Source organism: Pempheris klunzingeri, chromosome 19 (genome assembly GCF_042242105.1).
Source record: "Pempheris klunzingeri isolate RE-2024b chromosome 19, fPemKlu1.hap1, whole genome shotgun sequence".
NCBI lineage: Eukaryota > Metazoa > Chordata > Actinopteri > Acropomatiformes > Pempheridae > Pempheris > Pempheris klunzingeri.
In genome coordinates, this window is record NC_092030.1 from 17951834 (window position 1) to 17979350 (window position 27517).

Consider the following 27517-nt stretch of genomic DNA (forward strand, 5'->3'; position numbering starts at 1 on the left):
GAAAGCGTGAAGATTTTGCATCTGCTTAATCACAGCATCTACATTTTGGCACTGTAAATGTTTAACGCACACGTAAAACGTCAGAATAAACATATTAAATAATGATAAACGCTACTAGACTTTTCTGAAGTTTATTGTAGAAAATCAATAACAATTTATAAAACTGTTTATATTTGGTCTAGTGGCTGATGCTGAGAGACAATTATTAGAAAACATTCCATGCATTTTTTTGCTTTGCAGCTTAGGATTTGCATAAATGTTGCATCTATCAGATAAACTTGATGCAGAATGTTTTTAAAATTCAAAACCACCTTCAGTGAGACAGACACGGGGATCTGCGGCTTCTCAGCCACTAATATAAGTGAGGTAAGTGACATATAGCACTTTTATTTAATATCGTTTTTAACAAGGGCCTTGGTTGACCAAAGGCAAAGCTCACAATTTTGCCCTTTTGTCAGACAGCTACAAATGTTCCCTGTAAAAGCCACAACAGTCTGCTTTGGCACCACAGTAATTCCCTCCAACGTGCCAACATCCAACAGCACATTATCCCTTGGGAGATGAATCAATCGATCACTGACGGTTGCACAGACAGAGTCCATAAAAGGCATGGAAATAACCCAACTCTTCTATGGTTCAACACAGCGACAAGCTACAGTGTCAAGATCCACGACCGGTTCTACATGTGGGCTTAGACTGTGATCCTCAGACTGTTAGAACCAGAAGGCCCTAGCCTCCCCTTTCCATCTCCATCTGAGTCATCTTCCTGTAGCCTCTTCCTACCATGCAGTCTCCCCATTTCCTTATATGGACACGACCTTGGGTACACCCAGAGACTGGTGACAGGTACAAACACTCACTTCATGACTCACCTCATATGATCATCATGCTAAATGATTTTCCTCCTCGTAATACTCATGTAGGCGTTAGAGTACTCAAAGATTATTGTCAACATGGCAAAACAGCTGCAGCCATATAGCTATCATTTCAGTGTCACTGTGAAACAGTGCTCATGATGCTTTTGTTGCTTTTAAGCATATTTGTAGTCTGTCTAAACACAGACGGATAAACACCAGAAGTGGGTGGCAAACTACCTCTATTTATCTGATGTTTCCAACAAGCCACAGCCACAGCCACACAGATGACAGCAACATGCAGTGATAAATGATTCAGTGAATTAGCTTTAGGCAGCAGCGGACTCCACTCAGTGCATTACAACAACATGGCTGTCATAATAAAAATAACAACATCAATATACCAGCCAGCTCAGCACCACAGGAAAGGAAGAAAGTGGGGGAAGTCTGTGAGGAGCATCCAGTCGATGCTAACTGTGTCACGACCCCTGCTGAGGAGTGTTGCTTTTGCTAATCCACACTGACACAAGATAATCCCATGAAGATCAACGGCTTTTGGGAAGGAAACAATCGTCATTGGGATGGCCCCTGTTCCATACCTGGGAACCACACTTTCCTTCCATCAGTCCGTTGTTTATCAAACTGCTTCTCATTACCATTTTCCAATATACTTTTCCTCATGCAAAATATGTTGCATTGGTTTGTTTGGATCTAAAAGCGACCACAACGCCACTGCTGGGTCACCTGGAGGTGAGCCAGGTGGAGAAGGAAGAGGAAGGTGGAAGGGTAGCATAGCAATATATCCCTGTACAGACAACAGTTGCAGCATAGTAGACGTATCAAAAACCTATCCGAGAGGCAGCAAATGTCTCTTCCAGTAAAACGTTGACTCACCTCATGTGAAATATCTGATCCATTCTCTCACTAAGAAAAGGCAGTCAGATCAGCACCTCAGAGGGTTCCAACAAACAGTACCAGCTCCATTTCCCTCCCTCTTTCACATATTCTCACACACCCTCATTCATGGATTTCTGTCACCGGCAGTCGACCTTCCAGCGGAAGCAGTCCTGACCACATCCTAAGCCGCAGGTACGGGTCTCAGTCCCACCTTGTTAAGCTGAGATGTTTACCCACTTAGCATGGCAGATCCCTCAAGAGACCAACACCTCTGGCACTTGATGCTAAAAATATTTTTCCCTCTGACCACAGCCCCTCACATCCAAGGGGCAGGTTTTCCGCACATACACAGGAACTGTTTATATGACACACATACGTCTTGTGTACATTTGCTCTTTGGCAGCCTGCTGTCTCTCTTCTGCTGCTTTGACTACTTTCATGCAACGGAGCACGGCACAAAAAAGCAATACTACAAATACAGTGCATCCTTTAAGTCTTAGCGCTCCTTGGAGGCTTCTTCATGCATAAGCATAAGCAGCTTCTTATTTTGCTTCTCGTGTCGTCTGTGCATTGCCTCCACAGACACACTGGGGCACTTTTCCAGGCGTCTGTTATGCTCCTTTCAGCCACAAAGCATCTGCTATCTACAAGAAAATGCATTTACAACATAAATCCAAGAGAGTGCAACCAAGGACGTGACATGTTAAAAGTCCAACCTGTCTTCCTAAAACTCTGCACAAATCAAACTTGTGTCTAGTTATGAGGCCCTCGTGTTCTTGTTCTTTTGGGGTTTTTTTCTGAAAGATAAACTTTTAGATGGATGGGGTATTACGTATCCACTTTTACTCCCACAGTTGGGTCTTTCCAAACCATGTGTTCAGTGGAAACTTGTAAGTGTAACATACAAATTGGTAAGCAAAGCGCTGTATCTTTGATGTGACGTGCTATAAGAGGAGCGGTTAACTTTGTTTTACTCTTTTTATGGGTTTGTTTGTCAGACATGGTTTGGATGAGGTTGCAGCATAGTAAAGGATAATGAATTCATAAAAGTATATGGTTTAAGTGTGAATTATTTTAAAATGTGTGGTAAAACTTAATACAGTACCACCAACTGTTACATTGAAAAGTGGGTATGATGTCGTTTTGTAGTCACTTAACGTTCTTTCTACCTTTTTTCTCTCTTTCTCTGAACGGTAGCTTGAGTGCCAGATTCATGATCCTGCTCTCGGCTCAATGCCAAGACTGCAGTGGATCCCATTCCCCTAAACTATCCATCTATCCTTGATTTCCACAAATGCATACATACACACACACACACACACACACATTCTGTAACAACATTTAGTGACTCCAGACGGCACCATTTCATTTGACAGTAGAAGGGGTGCTGGACCAGTGAATTAGGAGTTTTTCACGGGGGGGAGATTAACATTCTTCATTCTTTCCCTGCCCCCTATCCTCCTCCTCCAGCCCTTCCTGAAGTGAGGCCTGAATCTCCAGGCACATGCTTGACCTGGCGCTGAGGACAAGGAGTAATTAGCAGCCATAAAGAGGACCCTGCTTTTCTTGGAGAACAGCACAGCTGAAAACAAGAACGCCCAATAAGAAACTTCCCCCTCCTAGAGCGCATCACAGACAGGGAGGGTGTAAGAGGTTTTTCTTTTTTTTTTTTTTCTAATTTCACCTGATTCTGTTATAAAACTTAACTGAAGCCAACTGTTGTGAAGCTGGAGCCTCACTGTGAATACAGCAGGTTACAATTAAGGCCCTGGCTTTAATTACTTTAAGAGAGACTATGTAACTTTTTAAAAGACGAGCTAAGACATTCTTCCTCTTATAAATTAAAAGTGGGATTCACAAGCAATAAAACACACTCTTGCTCAATTAAAAACATTCAGGCGTTTTGCAGCTACAGCCTCACTTGGTCTAAGATAACCGGTTAACCAGTCATTCAACATTGTCCCAGCATTTGTGAACACAGTAGTCGCTATTGAGCAAAATTTCCAAAAGCTTGCTTAACAGTCTAAAAAAAAAATCAGGAGGGGTTCCCCTAGGAGACTATTTAGCTGAGATGGTACGCCACCTGGATCCTGACACAGGATCAATACAAACACTCATTAAATACTGTATAGCACGTGCATTGAGAAATAGTGCCTCTGATCTTTTTTCCCTTAAAGATTAACCTTGATCTCTTTATCTCACAAAAGTTTATTGGCATTTATTTAGTTTGTAGAAGTAGTCTTTGTTTCAGCCTTAGAGGCAGCCTGTCTGCTATAAAACACAGTATGAGACCTTGATTTAAGCGCAGTTCCTGACACACTTTCATCAGCACTGACCACAAGTTGTTGCTTCTGGGTTTCATGTGACCAGAGCTGGTAATCAAACTGCCGACATTACACTCACTAGATTGAGTGCAATACATACACTGCATGGACACAAGTAAACTAGGGAGAAACACACAAACCTGAATGGAATGTCAGTTACCGAGATGGCAAGCAATCACACACACCTCTGCTCCTCGGCTTAATTAAACCTACCAAACTGCTGTCTGACAGATTTCTTGGCAATCACTACTCTTTTACACAAAAGCTCTGCGGCGAGGTTCAAACTAAAGTTCAAGTAGCTCCAGCATGTACAAAAGACTGTGCTCACACATACACGATTGTGAGGACAAGATCGCAGCTAGAATGTACAAATGTCAACGTGACATGCTGGTGCCTGTTTATGTTATACTTGGCTACAGTAAAATCCCAACGAGGTCGAGTTTATATGACAAAAATCTGTTGTTACTATAATTGAGAAATATATACATTTATGTGCAGAAGCTGAGAACGACCGTGCTCAAGAATACAAGATTTGTTATCTTGTGTTAAAGAGATATTCCATCTTTTATCATGCGGAAACAAGACATCTCTTCATAATGTTGATCAGAGACCAGGAGTGCCATGCCTGCATGCATACGTTTTAGGTCCCCGATCAGAGAGAAGCATTAGTTACTGTTCCGACAGATGGCTCTTGGCAGAAGGACAAGAAGCTAGCAGTCTGTGGGTAAAGGTTTTTCCTGAGGCACAAACTCTCTGTTACTGCCCCCCCCTGGCTTGGACAGGATCCACTGCTCATGCTTCCAAAATGGACAAACAGAGCATTAGTCGAAAAACAGTTCATTTTAATAATGTTAATAAGAATGAAAAGGGAATATTTTCTGGTGGGCCACACATGGCCTCTTAACAACTATAGCAACTGACTTAAACTGAAAATGTCAGATGTAGGAGTACACATTATTGATCAGAGCATCGGCTTGTACTTCAACATGGCAGAAAGTGCATTGTGACAGTCATGACAGTGATCTTGAAGGCTGGTTAAATGAGCCCAACACTCATGTGGAAGTTCTCCATAATAACCCTGTGATCTCGAAGACACAAGTTGTTTTCTCGTGATAAATTACCTCATTATCTTGAGAAATCAGTTTCGTAGAGATAACCAGATAAATTACCCAATAATTCAATTGTCACACGAAAACAAGCTATGTTATCTCCAGGTAAATAATTGTCAAGATTCTCAAGATAAAATTATTGCAAGCACAGCTGTTCCGTTTTGGTGTTAACCAACAATAAAATCAAAAAGAAGTCCAAAAGTAGTGGTGAGAGTGTGTAAAGTGAGATTATGTGATTACCTCCACTTAAAAAAGAAAAGTTGAGTTTATAAGCAATAAAACTGCTAGTACTGCCTTACTTGGTCTGGTATGACCACTAGTTTGTGTTGGCTAATGTTAGCTAATGTTAGAAAACTCTAGATCAACATATCAGTCGACTGATATCGTGTCTACTTTTGCCACAGTGGATGCTGTTCAGTAAAAGTTACGACTCTGATGCTGAAGTATTAGCATTAGCAACAGCAATCGCCATGTTGTCAGCCGCTTTGTTTTGGCTAAAGATGAATGTCAGCATGCATTTACGGCATTTTTTGTTGATTAACAAGTCTCAAAGTCATCTGAGGACAGTGTCTGAGCAAAACATGATCAAAATGAAGCCTGTGTAAGATCTCACATGCCCATCTCAGTTAAGTTTGATTTTATCTGCCAGCTTTAGTCCAGACTTTTCAGGACACTGACCCAGTGACCTGGGCCGAGGGCTGCACGTGAAAACAGCAGCGGGGAGGAAGAGGCGGAAGAGGAAATGAGAAGAGTGAGATCTTTCTGTTTATACACCTAATGGCTTCATTCCGCCGGTCACGATCAGCTCATCGGATGTTCATCGTGAGATATCCAAAGACTAAGCCCAGCCTAAAAACGACAGGAAACACACATACATAGACAGACTCACACAGAATCTGCAAACATAGTCTTGCATATTCACACTTACACCCACAGACATACTGACTTACACACCCACACAAACACGAGCACACGGACCTGAAAGATGATCCAGAGAACAGAGAGTTTTTCTGGCCAGAGCTTCTCTTGTGTACTCTGAGGCTCACTGCTTCAGCCGGACTCTTATTGCTTTAACAGGGGGAATACCAGATGGTTTACTTCACTGTCTCCATGCTGCAGCTCACAGCGGTGGAGATAAATCACTGTCTGCCGTCCACCACAGACTAAGATGGAAAAACTGAGTCAAAATTCCACGGTGCACCTCTAAATGCTCATTTTACTGCAAGAAAATACAGGAATGGTACTTTTGTGGCACGTGTGTGACAGCCACTGTCTCTGCCTTTTTTTATCTCTTCTTATCATTACTCTACTTTTGTACTTTTTTTCACCTTTTCCAGCAGTTTCATTCAGTTTTATTTTCTAACCACCATTAGACACTTTATTTCCCTCTCCCCACTTTATCTTTTCCAGAAATTAAGCCTTTTCCTCATTCTGCCTCTCCCACAGCAGATGCAGTTTCGATGGCTGAGAAATCAATGATAAAAGACGGCCCGGCAGTAGTGACATTTAAGAACCATTTCCTCTCTCCTAGCCGCACAGATAACCATTATTCCAGCACCACCACACTGACACAAAGCAATGAAACTGAATCTAATAAATATGAAATCCTGCACAATTGTGAAGCTTTTTCCTTTTTCCCCACTACGAACACACAATAGTGAGGCCTATCAAACTTAAGTGGCACATTTTCACTTCACTGAGGTGCTGTGCCTCTTAGCTAATGATGGGAATCAGTCCATATATGCAATGTTTTCTCACTTCATCAGTGAACTCAATGGCCCAATAACATTTGCAAAGAAATGCTTTAACCAGATGATAAGTATATGGCCACCTGTATGTTGGAATAAGAGTAGATAACATGGCATTAAAAACTATCTATTTTCTACACGTTTCATTACTGAATACTGACAACTTGAGACAAAGGAAGGAAATGTAAGTAATCCATTTAAAGCAGTACAATACACAAGCAATCAACCATCAATGTCAAAAGGGAAAGTTAAAAAAATAAATGGCACAGCTTCAGTGAAGCGTGGAAAGAGTGACAAAACACGAAAATGGAAAACCAAAATGTTATCAATCATTGTTCTTATGACAGTGATAACACACACTGTAATTGCACCTTAGGGTGAGGAAAGCTTTCCATCCTCAGCGCCAGATAATCTGCCGGAGTTGCAGTGACAGCCAAGACAACCATCAATTCATCTCCCATTGACACTTTAACCAGTGTCATACCTGGGCAACCTCAACCCTGTGGGTGAACAGAAGTCAGTGACTGACTGACAGTAGGCCTCTTTACCTGAGTCAGCAATTATGAATCATCAAAACTGGCTTCCGTCTCCATGTCGCAGGTCAAGTGAGCTATTATTCTTAACAAAATCTTTTTCAAGAGAAAATGAGATGAGAGTTGACAAACCAACCATGTCATATACACTAACTTTCTGCAGACCCAATTTCATGAGAAATTGTAATTACTGCCTAGATTATGTTTTCTGGTAACATTTCTTTGAGTTTTTTCGTACGTACAAAGTGCAGGACTTCGCATCCTGTGTCCTGCATGTGGTAAGATTTGCACAACAAATGCATTTTGGCTAAGGTTAGGGAACAATTGTGGTTTCTGTTATATGTTAACACAATAAACACACTGTGCCTCGTGCTAATGTGTAGCAAACATCACACTGTTTCTCTAAAGTTGACCAAGTGCTGTGAGACGTGCGGATATATTCAACAAAAATATGCTGTCAGTGAACATTTTACCGATACGTTCACTTGGCAGATACATTCACAACATTTTCTCAATACGTTGGTGGAAAACATAATTGACAAAATGAATATACTGCTGCAAATTAGTACTGTATGAATGTAATGTCTAGGAGAGGTTCCTTCCTTTGTGCAACACATCTGCTTGAGTTTGCTTCAGTACATAGCAGTGTTTGCGGTCAGAGTCTAGCTTGGTCCCTCATTGCAACAAAAATTAATTAAGCCCAAGGCTTAATTATAAAATACTGCTGAATGGGCAAAAAACTTGTCTAACTTTAATGCTGCCTTTCCATTCCAGCTCTCACTAATTTCATCACCTAATAAAGTAAAAATAGAATGCATGTGTCGACAGTGAAGTTTCTGGAGTGACCAGAAACCATTGTATTTCCCCTAGTAGGAAAGAAATGCTTACACTCAGTGTTTCTATTGCCCAGGCTGTGGCTAAGCTTGGGCTGGGGAAGGGGGAATGGGGTTGGAAAGGATGAGTCATACATTGCTTTCCATGCTCAATGATTATAATACCCCATTACAGAGAAAAGCACTGTTTCCCAGCTGAGGTGAACACTCCTCTTGTGAGCCTGGACCAGACTTAACTGTTCACTCTGCCGTGCACTACACGGTGCAACAAAGCATACTGTCAAAAATCAAATTCAAGAGTGGCAGTTACATCATGAGGTAGCACATCCAACTCTTAACATCACTGATGTGTTCGTGTTGACATTTCAAACACCACTGCCTCCATTTTGTTCTCTTTTGTCTGTCAGGGAGTACAGAAAACACCATCCCTTTCAGTTATAATTTGAACTGAACTGATCCAACTTTGCCCTGTATTTTCTTACGAGCTTTGGTCACAACACCTTTTTATAGAAAACCATGTGTTTCTGGCTTCAAATCAAGCACGCTGTGTCATTAGTACAGAGCACCATTGAGCAGCAATTATTTGACCCTTGATTAGTCTGGAAAAGGAACAGACAATATATTGTCCAGAATATGGCAAATAATGCACTACTTGTGCTGCACAAAGGATCTACTAAACTCCAACACGGGGTCAAAAACTTGTCCTGCATATTTTGTTTTATCTCCAATGTTGTTATCAGGCATTAGAGCTGATTTACAGAGTCCTTTCCACAAAGCCTGCATTTACAGAATGCAACTGCAGGGTCACTGCTTCTCTCCACAGTCCAACTAACTCAGATTCCTTCCTCTGCGCCATGGCAATAGGCACACACAAGAAGCCACTTTTTTCCACCGCCAGTTATCTGATTGAGTTGGACATGACCTCAGGATTGCCACTTAAAGGTGAGTAAGAAGCAGCCTGTGTAAAAACTAGAGTTACATGTCTGCCTGACAGAGGACTACTAATGGGAGACGGTGATGTCAGTGTCTTTTGGCTGCCATGTAGCTTGGCGATAATGCTAATGCACATCTGTGTCTGCCTCTCACCTTGAACAAACTGTGCTAATTTGATTCTGACAGATCTCCAAAACAAACTGCTCTAAATGAAAAATAAGTCTACAGTGGTATACATGTCCTTTCATTCAATCATATACATGGTATTAAGAAAATAAGAAGGGCCGTAGTGCTATAGCATCCTTTGGGGCAACCAGCTGTTAACATCTTGTAAAATTTAAAAATACAGCAAACCGGAAGTTATGCAATTTGTTCAATTCTGCTTTTTTAATTGGCCTCATGAAGAACTTTACACACTGTGACAAAAAGGCAAAATGGATTTCTCCATATGAATTCCTTTAGAAGAGGAGTTTTGCAGATATAAAGAGACTATAAATGAAAAACAGCTGCGGACCAGCTGTATTCGACCTTTAACCCTGTCATAAAGTTGGCTCACTTAAACAAAAAGAACCTTTTAATGACCCTGGATGTGCAAACCTGGCTGAAACGCAAGGCACACTGGTATTATTTTTACAAACTCAGCTCTAAGGCTGCAGATGTTATTCGATTAGGAATTTTCACTAAAACCAGCGCAGAATGGTGTATTTTCTTTTGAAAAATGCAACAGTATTTTTTTTCATGGTCCCCTGTTCCACCACGAATGGGAAGAAAACATCTGGAAGACATTTTTTCTGGCTTTTTGGAGGGCTTAGCAGACAGCACAATGGAACTTATCGATTCCAGATGTGAAGGCACTCAGTGAAACAGTGAGGCCTTCTTCTGTTTATCCCTTTAAAACGTACATAAGGATAAAACAAACATCGCTGCCTAATATATAGCATAATTCTTGGCATCGCGGCTACACTTCCTGATTCCTTAGCATATCCGCTAGTCCTTTCAATACTGTCATCTATTACCATCAGTGGGTTTGGCCAAAATCCACTCTTGTTTTCATTTTCACAAGGTATTCAAAGAATGTTATTTCAGTATTTTTGATGACTGAAGTACTCTGCACAAGTAGGTTCTGGTCCTGTGTGAATGTTTGTTACACACATACACCACCGGGGAAAAAATGGATAATTAATGATAACAAACCATGGTAAAAAGAGTCAAAACAAATTTTCTAAGACTTGTGAAAAGAGTCCATTGATTGAGGGAACTAAGTAGAAAAAGCAACTCAGCAGAAACACACAGGAAACCATTTGGAAAAGAGATTAGATTTGGTCTACAGCGGGTATGCTGATCATAAAATGAAAAAACAACTGAGGTCCCACACTAGGAGGCCAAGGTGTTCTTTTACATTTGAATGGATGTGATATACACATCTAAAAACATGAACTAGAACACACCATCTTTATTACCTAAATCAGATCAAGATGTCAAGGAATTGTTTAGGGGTACAGAGTCTAAAAAAAACTGTAAATTGTTGCAGAGAAAGCATTAAACCCTGATCTGAAATATATAGTATGACTACGTGCTCTTTCTCTTTGACCTCCAGGAGTCAGAGGAGAATTTACTGAATCAAGGAGCAGTGGAGGCTCAACAGCAGGAATTCCTTTCTTCAGGCCGTGAAACTGTAAACCTGACAGCAGTGGCAATCCAAAAGTCCCGACCTTCACCTTTGAACTCTGACCCCTCTTCTCATTCTTAACCTCCATATCTTCTAGGCCTTCTGTTATTACCACTTTTCACATGGATTTAAAGCAAGGCTTCCTCATTAATGCCAAGGCAAGATGACCTGTCTTTAGAACTGTGAACTATGACTTCACTCTCTCTAATAAAGCTTGACTTACATCCAGTGCACTGACGCTCTATGATGTCAGGCTTCTGTTGACTTCAAACAATTTAATACTGTGCAGGAAAAAAAATCAGTGTATACCCTGGAGGCACATCTCACTCTTTTCTCTCTTTACTGTTAGGCTAACAGGCTAACCATTTAACAAGCTACACTACATGTGACTGCAGACTTGTCTTTTCGAGGTTCAGTGCACTGGTATAACCTTAAAGCTACACTAACTTTTATCTTATACTAACAAATGACCATAATGTGAAAGGGATCCTCAGAATTATCACTAGACCTGAAATTCCCTCAGCATTTAGTGTCTTTTTGCTATTCGTTTTGGTTTTACAGTCTGCAATTGTGGGCTACCATAGACCGTATTAAAGAAGTGGGCCTGTTTTCTGGGTCTGAAAAGTGAAGCCTATGCACAAGTGTCTTAAACCTGCATTCCTTCTACTGGCCAGCAGGGGGCAACTCTGCTGGTTGCAAACTGAAGTCCGAATGAATGGAAGTCTATGAGAAAACGACCCTGATTTATTACCTCATATAAATATTTTCCTAATGAATTTATGGTGTGTGGTGGTAATTCTTACATTTAAAAGAGGGTTTTGTAGAGCTTACATCATTCTAATCAGCCAAATGACAACCTTAATTCATATTAAAAATCATTATCAAAGATTTCATAAGAGATTTGAACTCAGATCCACTAAGTAATTATTAAATAAGCTCAATAAATTACAATCAATTGTGTTATTAGAGTTGTTCACTTGTTTTATTTCTCTCATTGCACACGACCGGAGTCTTCCACAAGGCTAGGCAGACTTATTGCTAAATCTAGCGAGCTAGTCGCACAAGAATTTCAGAGAAAGTGAAGCCAAAATTTGAGCCACGTCTCAGCGACAGACTGTTGTGAGTTACTCTGCACACACCAGCAATAATACAATTGATATCTTTATTCTATTTCACCCCATATTGGTACTTCTATTGGAAGCATGATGTGTGTGGAGTTGTCAACTCCAAATTAACCAGTGATGGTGTTTCTGGGCAGGCCTCTGCAAGCTTTCAGATCAGTCTCCTCCCTGAGGCTATGAGGTCATCTGGTTTGGGTCAAGACGAATCTTTTACAGCTGATAAACTAGCTAATAGTCTGTAATCGCTGTTCTATGTAGATGGAGGAGATACATGCTAAAAATTCACATTTTATCATATCATATCCAATACTATATGTAATAATTAGGTGAACAGAAATCAGTAAAATCCTGGACAAAAAGTAAAAATCTTAAACTTGACGAACAAGACAATTAGTCTACATAAATTTTGCATGTAGTCAGCATGTTGCTCGCACTCAGTCATCGGGTATTTCTCATTCGGCATGCGTTGAGTGTCAACTTTCAGGAATTGTACCAACACCTTTGAGAGTCACTATTAAGAGCTGATTAAATCGAGCCTGCTGCATTAAAATGGATTCAGCCCCATGCTCTTTAACAGCCCAGCAAAACTCAACGCCAACTCCTCCTCTGTCATCAAAAATGACCCAGATCTGGATCCAACGGTTATACAGTGACCTAAGTTGTGTTCAGTTAACAACCAGTGTTTATAGGCAACATGAAAATAAACAGGAAAATAAACAGGCTGCAGTAATTCCTTTACATGTTTAACAGTATAGCCTGTTTGAGCTTGTAAAACCACTTCAGCTGCATCAGTTTTTTATCCTAATAATTTCCCATTTTCCACAACGGACTGAGCTTTAGATTAAGCGTCTGGCTCCGTCTGGGACATCACATTCATACCATCAGCACAATCTTGGACACTTTCTGACTGTCGTGAAGCAGACAGAAGAAGCCACCTGTTCACCTCAAAGTCCTGTGTCAGAGCCTCACAGCAGACCACCAACCATGCCAGGCAGTCTTACGATGCTAATAATACATGGGGGCCAGACCCCACTGCCCCAGCCCCACTGCCACAGCACTGCATGACCTCTGGGATACAACAGTGCCACACAAGAGTGTCCAATGATAATAAAAATCACCTCTCTCTTTAAGCCTATATATGGACTGGATGTAGCTGATATGTAAGTGACAAACCAAACATTTACATTCATATTTTCAGACTTCTGAGCTGTAAAACTGTTGCTAACGAGCATGACGAGAACTTTTAGAATGCACTTAATGAAATATGAGGAGTTTTTGAGCCTCAGCAAAGGGCCCCTGGCTTCAGAAACTGTGACTCCTGATGTAGAAGCCCTTAAGGCGGCTCCACCCTACCACTTCAGATGAGCGACAGCCCCTCCCTCTTATGAAAATTATGCTCATCCCTCTCATCAGTTAAAAAAAAAAGAAATAGACAGGCCTTCTTTGACCGCACCACAGAAAGGTTCCCATATGAACATAGTAATAACACTGCAAAATGCAAAATTGGACATCTGAATAACACGTTTTATTTGTGATTCAGAGACATAATGTAAAATATACCTTCTACTATCTTGTGCATTTAACACAACAAGCCATTATTATGACTTATTTAGGCCTACATCTATATTAATCAGCTACTGGATGTTTTACAGTGGCAAAACTTTTGCACAACCTCCCTGCAGACAGCTCCAGATCGCAGACACAAGAAGCGGCCACATCCATATGAGAGACTTTCCCAAAAGAAAACCTGCAGCCTTAAGATACCTTGACCCTTAGTTTTCAGGCAGAGCAAAGCTGAATACATTAAGGCACAATTAATGGCATGACAGATGAGTTCAGGAGCAGGAGGAGGGGGGTGGTGGTGGTGGTGGTCGTGGTGGGGGCATCACAGTGATCCACTTTAACAAAAGAGAAAAACTTTTGCGCAGCTCCAAGACGCGTATCCACGGAACCTCACAGCTGCATCTTACCTGAAGTTGCTTGTGATGTGACAAAAAGCAGAATCACCGCTAAAGTGATTTGGGCGTCCCTTATCCTCCGTTTAACTTTCCATCTTATATGGGTATCCATGACCGCCAGAGACGTCCACGGCAAGTGGATTCACTTTTCAACTTGGAGCAACTAATTAGACTTGCAACAACTTCTGGTCAGGACAATACTAAAAGCCAAAAGTCCCAGAGAAAGAGAAAAAAGGGGGAGGGGGGGTGTATCGTTATGTCTCAAGCAGCCATAAGGGTTTGTTGGTGTGCCTTCCTCCAGCTAGTTGACGGATGGGCGCCCGTCTCTCCCGCACGGCTCCTCTCCTCTCAGCTTTTACTGATCTGTCCTGCAGCGCTGCGCCTCCGTTCACAAGTGTCGCCCCCTCTTCCAGGCGTCACGTAAAGCCCCTTCAAGTCCAACGGGGCAACACACAGAAACGTCTCTCCCCCCCCAAAGGCTGTCACTCACTCCGCCGACAGGACACTCGGGCAAATCAGAGGAGTTCACACACGAGACGCAGCCCTGTTATTGGCCGTGGGTGGGAGGAAAAAGTTGAGGGGAAAGTTTCACGCCTACAATTCTTGCGCTCTGAATTCTTTTACATGGAGTCCGCTATTTGCACAGGAGCCCTGCAGAGCGGGAAAAGCAAACCGCCTCTGAGACTAATCAGGAGCTAAAGCTTTTAAAAACGCACGAATTTGTTGCGTGAAGTTGTAATTCTGCAAGCTGGATGTGAACCAACAGGTGGGAGCCGCGTTTGTCTGTGAACTTCCAGGTTCAGAATCAGAATCAGAATCAGAATCAGAATTACTTTAATAATCCCTAGGGGGAAATTGCTTTTTGTTACACACAGCTCCAAAAGAGTCTTATAATAATAATAATAATAAGAAGAAGAAGAATACCACTACTAATAAAAATATATAACAACATGCACAATCATAGTAAGGTGCTGTACTACATAATACCAATAATACTACTACCACTACTACTACCACCAACAACATGTACACTCAGAGTGAGAAGATGTATTATATAAATTATCATTCATTGAACAATATCCTATTAAGTATTATTTTAAAATGATTTCTTTTATGAAGTCAGCCAGGTTGATTCTCAACAACAATAGTGAACACTACACTCTTCCACTATCCCACACATGGCTGGATTACTCACTTTTACTTCTTAATAATGAACTTTACCTTCATTATTTAAGTTAATGTACTTTATAAAGTACCAAAGTGGGACCCACAGGGACCCCCAAAAACCCACGTTTCACTTTTTGGTATTTCATCACTTGGACATTTACTTTGAGAATGCACAATATCAAAAAAAAAGAAGAAGACATGTCCTATATCTTATTTAATCTTGTGGCCTTGTGTTGAGTAATCATTTCCTATTATGCCTATATATATTTGCTGATTCTGAGCTCTCATGGTAGTATTTAATAACATGAGGGTCCAAGGATAGAGGGTGCTGTATGCTGTACAGGTTGTGATGCCCTTTGAGGCATATTTGTGAGTTAGGGCTATATTATTAAAATTGATTTGAATGACTTAACCAACAGCAATTTGTGCTCTGGGGCCTCACAATAAGTTATTCTACCCATGATTCCTCACGAGCAGGTTGATGATTTTAAAAAAAGAAAAAAGCAATAAGGTTTTATTGTTTGTTACAGACAGCCACAGAACACATTACCTGTATTATTACCAGACCTTTGGCCATATCTTATAAAAGGGTCCCTTGTCATTATCTTTTTTAAGTCTAAAGAAATTTAATCTATACCAAAATTCAGTTTGATGCACAAAAACTATGCAGCACTTCCGGCAGTAAGGCTTCTGGGCCTCTGGACAAAATGTAAACTCCAAAAGCTCTGCTGAGGCTGTAACTGTAAGTGGACTTTCAATTTGGTGTTGTGCACTGTACTTAATGGGAACTTGGAAGAGAGAGGGTGCACTTACTGGCATAGAAAAATATTTAAATTCACAGCCCTTATAGTGGAGTGTTACTGAAATATAACAATATAACAGTATTTACTTTACCAGGTACAGACCAGGCAGGAGGACGTGTAACTGTGACAACTGGAGCACACCAGCAATTATAGACATGACACACAACAACACCCAACACTAAATAAAAACAGCTGGCATTTTTTTATTAATCAGGTTAAATATGCAAAACACGCTCATAACTTATTGTCCAGATCAAAAAACGGTAACTGGGATTTCTGCCACAGAAGAACTTACTACAGTACAGTGAAATACTCCCATCAAGAAGCACAATGTTTTAAACCCGAATTGTCTCTTTTGTACTATACTAAGATCTAATTTGGGCTTTAAATATTGCAATACTTGCAATACTTAATACAAAAAAGACTATTTTAGAGCCACAGTGAGATTCAAACACGAGCGCTTGCTGCCATCGCCTCAAAAAAGGCCAAAAATGGCAGCTGCGTTTTATAAGCTGTCATATGGCTGCTACAGTGGGGGGCAGGCTTCCATTAACTGGCCAGTAAAAGTTAGTTTTAAGCACAGTAAACAAACATCACGGTGGTTATGGCTACATCTGACACTGTGTGACATTGTGAGGTGTGTGTGAAAGATGAGTGTGAATGCGGATGCTCAGTGGTCAGAAAGTTAGACCATCTCTAAAACACGCAAAAGACCTTTTATATGTTACATTCTGCAACTGAAAATAACATAAACATAAACATTGTTGTAAAAAAGACGATCCACATTCACATTTCTAAATGCCCCTATGTAACACTCAAATACATTTGCTGCCAGACGGAGACGTTTAGCAGAAAGTACACACCTGGAATCCCCTTTCAGTTGCCATCAATGTGCAGACTGTAACTATGTGTGCTGTATATCTAAGCATATCAGCCTTTATCCTTCAGCCTTCACAACAGGTTTACCTCAGGTAACCCATGTTACCCCATGTTTCTACTTTCTTGGGTTTAAGTGTGTTACTTTTCTGAGTCACTTATAACACACCAAGAATACACAACTCCTTCTAAACTGGCCACTTATAATGGTCATGTAATGGTTATGTGGTCAGATATATAGTTCAAATTATGGCTTGAGCCCTGTATTTAGGGTGGTGTTATACCTACACCACACTAATTTCAAAGCTCTCAAACTACTCCTGTACAGGACCTTCACTTGCTCCCTTAAACTGTCCTCTGACCAAAAAACATGAGGATTTATCTTTAGGTGGACCACTGGTGGATGTGCCTCAGATAGCATGTTATTTCACAATATAAGTCCCTGTGAGACACAAGAAGCAGAGATGTAAATTGTGATTTAGTGTTCCAGTTTTCTGTTCAGGGCCGTTTCCTCAGTTGCTTCTCTTTGTCCTGCTCTCCACGTCTGCTCTCACCAAATGTCACACTGCATATGAAAGCCATAAGGAAACTCACGTTAATTCATTCCATCGTTTTAATTTTGATTTAACTGTTAAAGCAACACCCACAGATGATAAGGTACTCCCTGAAGCCAGCTGAGAGATTCCAATCTTCCAGCTTGACATTTATCTCAGTATAAACACACTGTGTGCAGGTTGCACCAGCTCTTCACTAGTTCAAACTTAGCTGTTTACAGAGTGGAGATTCACATCACACACACACATCACTAAATCACTACAATTACTAAAACTGGTTGCACCACATGAATCAGTTTTTTTTGTAGAGACTAGTTGTTAATAAATATTTACACCCTGTAAGTGCCATTTGAGACTGTTGCACAGCTAACATGACACATTTCTAGATTCAGTGTAACTATCTGAAGATATCATATCTCCATCACAAATAAACATCCAGTAATCCACTTAGAAATCAAAGATAAAAGATGCTCCTTATAACTTCAGAATTTGTCTGAGAATCATCACGTTTTTATGTTTTCTTCAGTATAAAAGTAATTCAGTATCTATATTTCCATGGGTTCATTGCAAACAGGAGCTGCAAATAGCTAATTCGGCTCACTTTTAACGGTGCCAATTAGCAGGTTGAAGGCAACTTACTGACACCATGGCAACACTGTACTTCCTGTTTACATTCCCCAAAGTCCCCATATTATGGGAGCTGTAGTTTCAAAACCTTAAGGGCATGATACTTTAAACTTTCTGTTTAAAGTTTTAACTTGGAAAAAAAAAAAAGTTTGAATGGATTTTTTTGTGTTTCTGCAAATACACAAGGTTTTAATCTGTCCGGGGCATCTTAAAATACATGGAGGATTTTAGAGGGACATCTTTATGGGCAAGACTGTAAAAAAGAGAATATACAGACAGGAGCTTGCATCTGCATGTCTTCTTCCTCCTCAAGTCCCCTGTAAACCAAAACATTTCAGTTGGCAGGAACTCGTAAACTCTGTACAAGCTGAATTACACATATGTAAACCTGCCTTTTAGATCTTTGCAATCACTTCCCAAACACCCAATGATTGAATGAAAACATTGCTCTTCAGTGTTGTGATGGAGGTGAATTACAGAATGGTGTTGATTCTGTGGTTTCACTTAAATGATAGACTCTAAAGGAGCCAGAAGGTGGAAACTCAAATACAGCACACCAGAAGACCAGATAAATCGTGGATCCTGGCACTGAGCAGCTCCTGGCTGTTCCAAACTCAGATTAGGATGTTGTGCTGCAGATCAAGAATCCGGGAGGGTGTATTTGAAATACAGTTACACAATGTGAGTTTGCATGTTTCCTTCTCTGTTTTATGTGCTTTCTGGCACACAAGCAAGTCCTGAATAGAAAGGAAGCAAGTGCACTATCAGAGAGGTGGAAATCCAGGACCTGACTTTCTCCTTAAGAAAAAAAAGAAAAGAAAAGACAGTCTGAGCGAGTGAGACACAATTTTTATATTTTCCAATCACGATCAAAGGGTAATTAATGTAGACAGCCATCTGAAACACAAATGTGCAACGTCACCAGGTCAGGTTGCAGATGTTTTTTTCAGTTTGCAGTGTTGCATTCTCTATCCTATTATTACGACTGTCAAGCTGTTGCAAAATTATGGAAAAATGGTAAGGATGTGTTTGTAATCTTGAAGAAAGCAGGATAACCTTGTGACAGAAAACAAACCCAACGCATTTTGTGTTAGATGCACACTGGTGTTGTTATGCATTGTTAAAGCCTGTTTGGCATGATGCGCCATGGCAGGACACCATATTTTCCATTCCTCAATCTGTGACCCCATCCTGTGCCAGATTGTATCATGGCAAACCTCCCTAAACACACTGAGGGGAAAGTTTGCAGCATTAGGAGACTTCACTAAGAAAAAGAAAGATCTTAAAGAGTGCTATATATACTTGTCTGTCATCAGAGAAGAAAAACACACGGGTGTTAAATGAGTCAGTCTCACTTGTCTGCTCATGCTCCCAGCTGCAGCCCATCTCTCCTTCGACATGTTGTATTGGAAAAGATTCGCAAGCGGCGATTTCATCTAGTGCAGACACAGGCCAAAAATATTGATGCCAAGCGTGAACCAATCACTGAGTATTAACTGAACACACAATGAGACAGCCACACATATATGCTCTTGTACTGTATGTCCTGCATTAATGGAGCAAGCATTAGCTGGTCACTTGCGCTAACACTTAACTGCTGCTCTAAACCTCAAAATGTTCCAGAAACTACAGCAAGTTCAGTTAATAAACCCATGTGGCAAACTGTTGTGTTCTCCATCATCGTTGAGTTCAGTAGGGCTGCAACCTTCTTCCTGTTTTAACAATACTGAGCTTCATCCAACTTCTGCTATTCAAGAAATGCGTAACATCTGCTTATGCTCTTCGAAAGTGTTAGCTTCTGAGAACTCACCGATGCAGCCAGTTATTTTGCATTGTTAAGGTAATGCCTTTTGCATATTTTCTTTTTGTAAAACTGTGGCTCATTTGAATGTTGTTTTGAAATATTAGGCACATTGATGGTCATAAAGAAGGGACTTGTAATTATAGTCTGGCACCCATATTGTATTGTATCTTCAGTGCACTTGTTCAGTGTCCATTTGTCTCCACAGGACGGAGAAAAACACCACAGACAGCCACTGGTTTTCCCTCCACTGAAAATGTTACCCACCGTCCATGTTCTGTTAGGAGTTGCACTTGTTGAACAGGCACAGCTTTTGGAGTGCAAATGTATGAGTCCTAGAGTGACCTTAGAGTGAACACTGTTGAGTACACTTTGCATGTCTCAACATACCACTGAAACAAGGACTCCACTGTAGGAGGAAATGTTTATTTCAAGTTTTATATATTACATATTTCATAAAATAATTACATGAATCAGTTTCACTGGTTTTTAAATCAAGTGTTTCACATCATGATCATATACAGGTGACTAATGCAACAAGCTGTCACTATAAAGCATAACTGGCCTCAAATTAGCTGTTTTTGCAAGTTAATTTTACAGTTTTCCTAAGAATTATGTCTAAAATGACAGGTGACTTGACTCTTTTGTCAGGCCCCACCAGATTTTGTTTAATGTTTATTTAGCAGTAAAAAGTAAAAATAGTTCAAATACTGTTTAACTACATGGATAAAGCCTTAAGCACCGACATGTGGAGCTCATAACGACTGATGAACAAAAGAAGTACGAGAGTTGCCAGAACATTCAGGAAGACAGAACGTGTTTTCTTTTGAAGGGTGAGGGGAACACTTGAGCAAATTACACTGAGTCATTACGCTTGCCTTGATCTAGAAGTTAATTAGCTGAGGGTGGTCTCTTGCCATGAATGTACTGCTACAAAACGCGTTATTTCTTGGCTGACGATGTTACACTTGTTCTAATAATGTAAAGAAAGCAGTCTCACATAGAATTGCAGAGGTTTCCCCAGTATATACTATCCATTGTAATATATTTTAAAGGCAGAACTCTTTTTCTAGGTGAAATAGTCCGTTTAGATTAGGGTTCATACCCGGTTTCCCTCCCCAGTGAAGAGACCTAAAACTGCCTCACGTTAAATCTGTCAACCAAAGCAACAAGAATAAACGTGCCAAAGTTGTCGCCTGTCGTCTAAAGAATTAACTAACCATGTCTCCTGTGAGCCCAGCTCCGCCCTGTCGCCTGTTTGTTGTGGTGACTGTAATTATGGCGGGCAGTTCGTACCCATGTGTTTTAACAAGACCCATTTGTTATGATCTTCTCTTGCTGCTGAAGGCTGCATGTCACATAACTGCAAAGGTCAGAGGAGTGGCACTGCACAAACAAGTTACAAGACTTTGCCCATTGAGGTTTGAACTGGGATTCACTTCATTACAGGTGCAATAGTCTAGAATGTATCTAAAACAAATGTAAAACTGACATGACCATGCTGATTTATCAAGAGGATCATGAGGATATTTTGCATGAAATCCTTAAGTCATTTATTTGACTCCAGTCAGACTATGAAGTATTCATAAAATTGAAATCTTATGCTTACTTTTTAAGAGTGGAAATAAGCATATTTCTGTTAGAGAAGGCCAAAAGCAACCATGAAGAATGGGAAAAATGTAGACCAGTTTTTATTACACCCATTTCTTCAGACTATTTTCCATTCTATTCCACTCAGACAGGTTAAAGCCTGGACGCTCACCTATATACAGTGTTTGACGTCCTGTAATCTTGCACTGGAGCTCAGAACTGCACTGAAACACCTCAAATCAAAGTAACAGCTCACTTGCTATCAGCATGAATGAAAAAGGGCTCTACCAGACCTCATTATTGTCATTTAGGTCCACTTCAGTTTCCTTCCCATTCCCATAAAACATCGTCTGTCTTGATTACATTATCATTTTATTTTTAGCCATGCTAGCAGCATGTCGGTCAGTCCACCACTTCGGGCCAGACTGAGAGAGAATATCAGCTTCTTGATTGATTGCCACTAAATTTTGTATAGACAGTTATGGTCTCCTGAAGGATGGATCATAATTTTTTTTCCCGTAGCACTACCATGCAGTTGACATTTTTGGTCCAAAGTGAAATGATGAACTCAGGATGAACTGTAATAGCTTTGGTCACCCAACTTTTCATCTAGTGCCATCATCATATTAGAAATTCTAATTTCTCCAATACTTTGGTTGATGATGAAACACCTGTAAAACTAATGATATTCCACCAACCTCAGCTGCACTTTGTGTTTAGTACTATTAAAAAGCCTGCTAACATGCTAACCTAAGATGCTGACTATGATAAACATGATATCTGTGATAGCAAATGAACACAAAATGTTCACTTTAGAGCCAAAGTTGAACAGGATTTGGTCAGATTTCTTCAAAATACTACGGTAATGAGATTAATACACAAGAAATAAAAAACACCTGTCTTTGAAAGTGATTTTGCAGCAGTGCCAACATATTTTAACATCTTTATACATCACTGGTAGACTGTTAATAAAAAAAAATCAACCTATAACCCCTGCCAGGGCCTCCCTCCAGTGGCATGTGTTGACTGCAAAGTACTGCTTGCAACTTGTCAGACATTACATAACATGGCATCCCAATATGTCATTAGTTCACAAGCCTTCCACATTCTCTGCTTTCAGGACACAGAAATGGTTCCTGCATTCAAAAGCAACAGCTTAGGGTCAGGGTCATCTTTTATGGAGCCTGCTGCCTCTCACACAAGCCACCAGTCATTGTGTGGGAAACACATAGTTGCAGGATTTACTCCCTGTAGAAGTGCAATTCCACAGTGATTTGAGCTTGTTGTTAAATGAAAATGACAATTTAGCCAAACTGGCCAACTCAATAAATTAAAAACATGCTCATGTTTTTTGTCAACATCATAGACATTCAACCTTCAAAAATGAGGACAGCGTGGAGAGCCCGGTCACCCCAACCATCACGTCATGGTTGGGTCTACACAGTCTGCATTGGACCACGTAGACTAAAACATGATGCAGACAGCACTGTGGTTGGTGATTTGGCTGCTTGTTCTGGGAAGTAAAAAAAAATTTTAAAATGAGAAAAAGTTTTCATTGTCCACAACATAACGCAGCAATGATTGTGTATGTCCTTTTCCAGGCCTCAGTATTTTGGCCCTACTTTATTTGTGAATAAGAGCACATCACATCAGTGGACTGAAGTGACACCAGTGTGCGTCTTGCCTCTGCAAAATAATGTTTCCACACAATCGCTTTGTTGTGTGTGATTATGTTGGGACCCGCCTCCTGTCAATCACAACCAAGTCGAGTCAACAGACCGTCTAGTAAAATTGAATTAAAAAAATGCTTCTTCTTAGAGTTACTATGTAATTATAGAGCATTTACTGTATTTCAAAATATTTACTTTGTAATTAAATAAAGGAAGAGGGCACAAGGAATGACACTAAAGCTGTTTTTTTCTGTTTCCATACAGACAGAACAGTTTGGATGGCTGCTTATCCATTGTAGGAGTACGAAGGCGCCCACATAGAGAAAAATAAACTCATACAGTGCATCCCCTTCTTTTGGTGTTTGTTTTGATGATGACAATTGGAGTGCTTAGGACACAGAGACTTTCCATTGGCCTTTAGCTCATATGAATATTACCATGAGTGCATAATACTGGTGCACACGTGAAAGTGTTCAGCAGCTGCTCACAAGAGAGGAATACATCAGATTAGACCATAAAAGCAAGGACGCGCACAAATGCACACGCTCAGTCACACTCTCACACACGTTTGATGAGCACAAACACATCTCCATACCACACATACACTCTACACCAGGGCTGCCCAAACTTTTTTCACTGAGGGCCACATACAGAAAAACATACAAAGGGCTGGGCCACTCACTAGAAGTGAGCTATAGGCTATTGCTAACTTTAATTCACTAGAGGTGAATCAATCAAATGTAGGTAAATTCTGCTTGATAACTGAATATGAGCCTCGGCGGACACCGTAGATTCCTTTGCGCTCACCTGTCCCAGCTGGAGCCCCATCCATCGTACCTCCACACAGCTCGTCCCATGTAAGTCCCATCATGCCAACTGCATCTGGCACAGCTTCAAAAACATCCTCACCCGTCCTGGTGCTCTTTAGACTGCTAACATCAAGCAGCTCCTCCGTAATGCAAAAGTGATCGTCATTAGTTATTAGCTGTGCTCTCATCGCACACCGCGTCTGAAACTTTCTACACTCACTTGCTCGCTTACGTTTCCTTAATTCCGCCATTTTGGGTCACCTGTAGTACATTTCTTCTTCTATTACTCATTTTCTAGAGAAGCTGCCTCGTTCAAGACCGTTACTCCACCTAGCAGTGAGACTAAGAAGTACAACACAGTGCAGCACAGGTTCCATGTGTGGGCCGTTACAATACATTTTTAGAATTTGAGTTTGGATACTCCTGCTCTACACACTTGACATGTTGTCATGAACGCACCAGCTGCCAGTTATCAATTGAGTGCAAATCCCCCATTGGCAGGGGTCCCGTGGCCTGCATGTTTGCACTCTGGAGGAATAACTCTCCCTTGAATCTGGAGTGTATTCCCTGTGGAGAAAGTTCTCAGCACATAAAACTTTTACAGAATAAAAACAGTTGGATAAAATGTTACCTCATAAATTTATTTGCATATTCTTACCTTACAAAATATGCTTGCCCTCAATTTATACTCTTAATTTATTTATCTATACTCTTTATTTCTGTCGATCATTTTCCCAAAGCATAATATAACTAGTATAACTATCTTTATGGCTGCCATTGATTTCACAAATGTATTAAAATCAATGCAGGGACTTGAAACTTATTATGTCTTGTCAGAGTTCCATGATATGGTGCATTCAACATTGTAAGCAACACTTGATGTTATCCAAATGACAGCAACTGTTACTACAAAATGCACTGTGTTTCAATATCTATCTCAAACATGTTTGATGTCATCATGTGACAGACCATTTTATGTCTTACAATTGTGTGTTTTGGATTTTGATTGTTTGCATTTTGTTTAACTTTGGTTAAAATAATTTTCCACCAAAATTTGATGTGGCTGCATTTCCATAAAAAGCTGAAGGGCGGCACTGTAAACTGTTTACAGTAAATGAAGGCCACTTGTGTCACAAAGTGCTTCCAATCAAAGTGAAGAGGAAAATGAGGAGAAAACGCAAATCAGCTGCTGGTTTTGGATTTCAAGTACATCTGAAAAAAAAACAAAAAAAGCTAAACCACAGCAGAATGTTTGCTCAACAGATGGGACTTTTTGAAAATCTGATTTTTGCCCATAATTTAACCCAAAAACAATGACAAAGCTAAAGTTATTAGATCAATAGCACTTTCAATGAGTGAGCAACACAAATAAAATATCTTCCCTGATCATTACCATCAGCTGAGAACCTAATGTGAAGACTATAGCCAAAGATCACATTTTCTTATATGCTGGTAAAAAGAATAGCTCTAAACACTTCACTTCCTCATATTTGCTGATTTCCTCCGCTTGTTTAGCTGTGGCAAAATCACAGTCATTCTTCTCTGAAGTAGTGGGACAGACGCTTGTGTTACAAAAAGTACTGATCCAACTTCTTGACTCAAGTAAAAGGTACAGAGTATGAAAAGGACTCAAAGCGTAAAAGTAAAAAGTACATTTCCCTTAAATAAGTAAATGGAGAATGTCTTGCTGCTCTGAATCTGCTCCGTTGGCAGTGTTGGCTGGTTTCCCTTTCCTCCATGTTGCTACTATTTCTCCCTGAATGGATGCCACATTCACTAGACCTGTTCTCCACGGTTGGGTCTCCTTCTCCTGTCTGTTACGTCTTGCTGTGTCTACCAAGTGTGACATGCACCAATGGACACGCCAATGGGTCATCTTTTCTATGTGTTATCGTCCCATCCAGGAAATCGGTTTTGATGTTGGGAAGCACAAAGATGCAAAATGAAAAAAGAATTGACGATTCTCCTCAAATGCATTGAAAGGTACACGCTTGTTTTGAAAAGAGGAGTGAAAAGTACTATTTGTGTTCAAATAGTAGCTAGTAAAAGGAAAAAGTTGTCAGAAAAAACAATACTCAAATACAGTAATAACGTATTTGTGCTTTGTTCCTTTCCACTTCAGGAGCTTTGTTCTAAGAAAGTCTTCTATTTTATAGTCTAATTTGAAGCTTTGGTTGCAGTTTTTTTTATGTAAGAAGTTGTGTTCTTGTCTGACAAATCTTGTTTGGTGTCAAGATGTCAAACCAATAGAGTTGATGTCATATGTTTTGTGACCACCGGTGCCTTGCTGTTTTGCATCACTTGCATGTAATTGAATGACCCCGATGACTCAGCTGAGAAACAGCTTGGGTTTCTCTTTGCCTCTAGGCTGACTGTACACTCAACTCTGCAAGCAAACCAACCCTTCAAATACACTACCTTGCTCCCACATGTGGCATCCAGCCCCTGTTCTTGGCTCACATTGGTTCTGCTGTTCTCTGTCCCACACTTGTTATAATTTTTTTTTGTACTCTTTGGAGGGCTGATGTCATAAATTAAACATTGCATACAGGCTGTAATAATTAAGAACCAGCAGTATATGCTAATCAGAGACTCCACGATAGAAGTGAATTAAGAGTGGAGATAGAGCGCAGGCCAGCTGGTGTCTCGTGGGTGTGGCTCAGTTCAGAGCAAAATGCCCACATTACACGTCTGAAGTGGTGTCGTTCAAACATTAGCGATGTCAGTGGGTGTAGGAAGGGGTTGTCCCAAAATCTGGATCAAATTTTTTTTATCACATCTCAGTTTCTGTTGATTTGTTATGGCTTTGATGATTTTTGGATGTTCTGAGACATCCTCTTCCTCAGTGGCCTGCCAGACGAAGCAGTTAGAATCCCTCATGAATACAAAATTGAAAGGAAAGGGTCTGCGGTAGAAGCCACATTGAATTTGTTATTTGAATGCTGAAGCTGAAGCTTTTTAGCTTTGCCAGTGGCTCAAGGATGGTAATGTCAGTCGTCAGTCCCCCACTTTGGTCTGTACTTAAGTGTCTAAAAGGCTATTGGATGGATTGCAATGTAAGTTTATACAGACATTAAAACAGTATCAAGTTTGATGTCAACATGTGCCACAGACATAATCACTGTCAAATGTATGGTAACTTTGGAGGATACCAGAATTCACTTGTTTTGTTGAATTAAAGGATTTGGTCTGGTTTGTTGCAACATCTGAAATGTCAGTGCTAAGACAAAGAATATGTGTTGGCATTTTTACAGTGAATCTCTTGACAGCTGTTGCTAGGAAATTTGGCACTGACATTCTTTGTCCCCAGAAGATGGATCCTAACTTTTCCTCTAGTGCTATGAGGCAGACTCAAATTATCCATCATCATTACTATCACCCACATAGTGAAATATCCCAACATTTGCTTGATGGATTGGTACAACAGATGTGAGGATGTATCTTATCAACTTTGGTGATCCCCTGACTTTTTCTTTGTAGTGCTACCATGAGGTTTACATTTGTGGTTTGGGGGGAAATATCTCTGCCTTGATGGATTGCCAAGACATTAATTTCCCCTTCACAAAGATTTGTAATAACTTTGGTTATCTTAACACTTCATGTAGCACCATGATCAGATACCAGCAGACAAATTTGATTAG

General features: G+C 40.4%; 1 protein-coding gene across 2 annotated transcripts in view; it reads right to left on the reverse strand.

Moving 5' to 3' along the window:
- The window catches only part of col5a1 (procollagen, type V, alpha 1), a 72120-nt gene extending 57761 nt beyond the window's left edge, over positions 1 to 14359 (reverse strand). For both annotated transcript variants that reach the window (XM_070851121.1, XM_070851120.1), the window contains exon 1: positions 13992 to 14359. In XM_070851121.1, the coding sequence (XP_070707222.1) occupies positions 13992 to 14091 (100 nt within the window). In that variant the 5' untranslated portion in view covers positions 14092 to 14359. The remainder of the gene's footprint in view (positions 1 to 13991) is intronic.
- Between the last annotated feature and the right edge of the window lie 13158 nt (positions 14360 to 27517).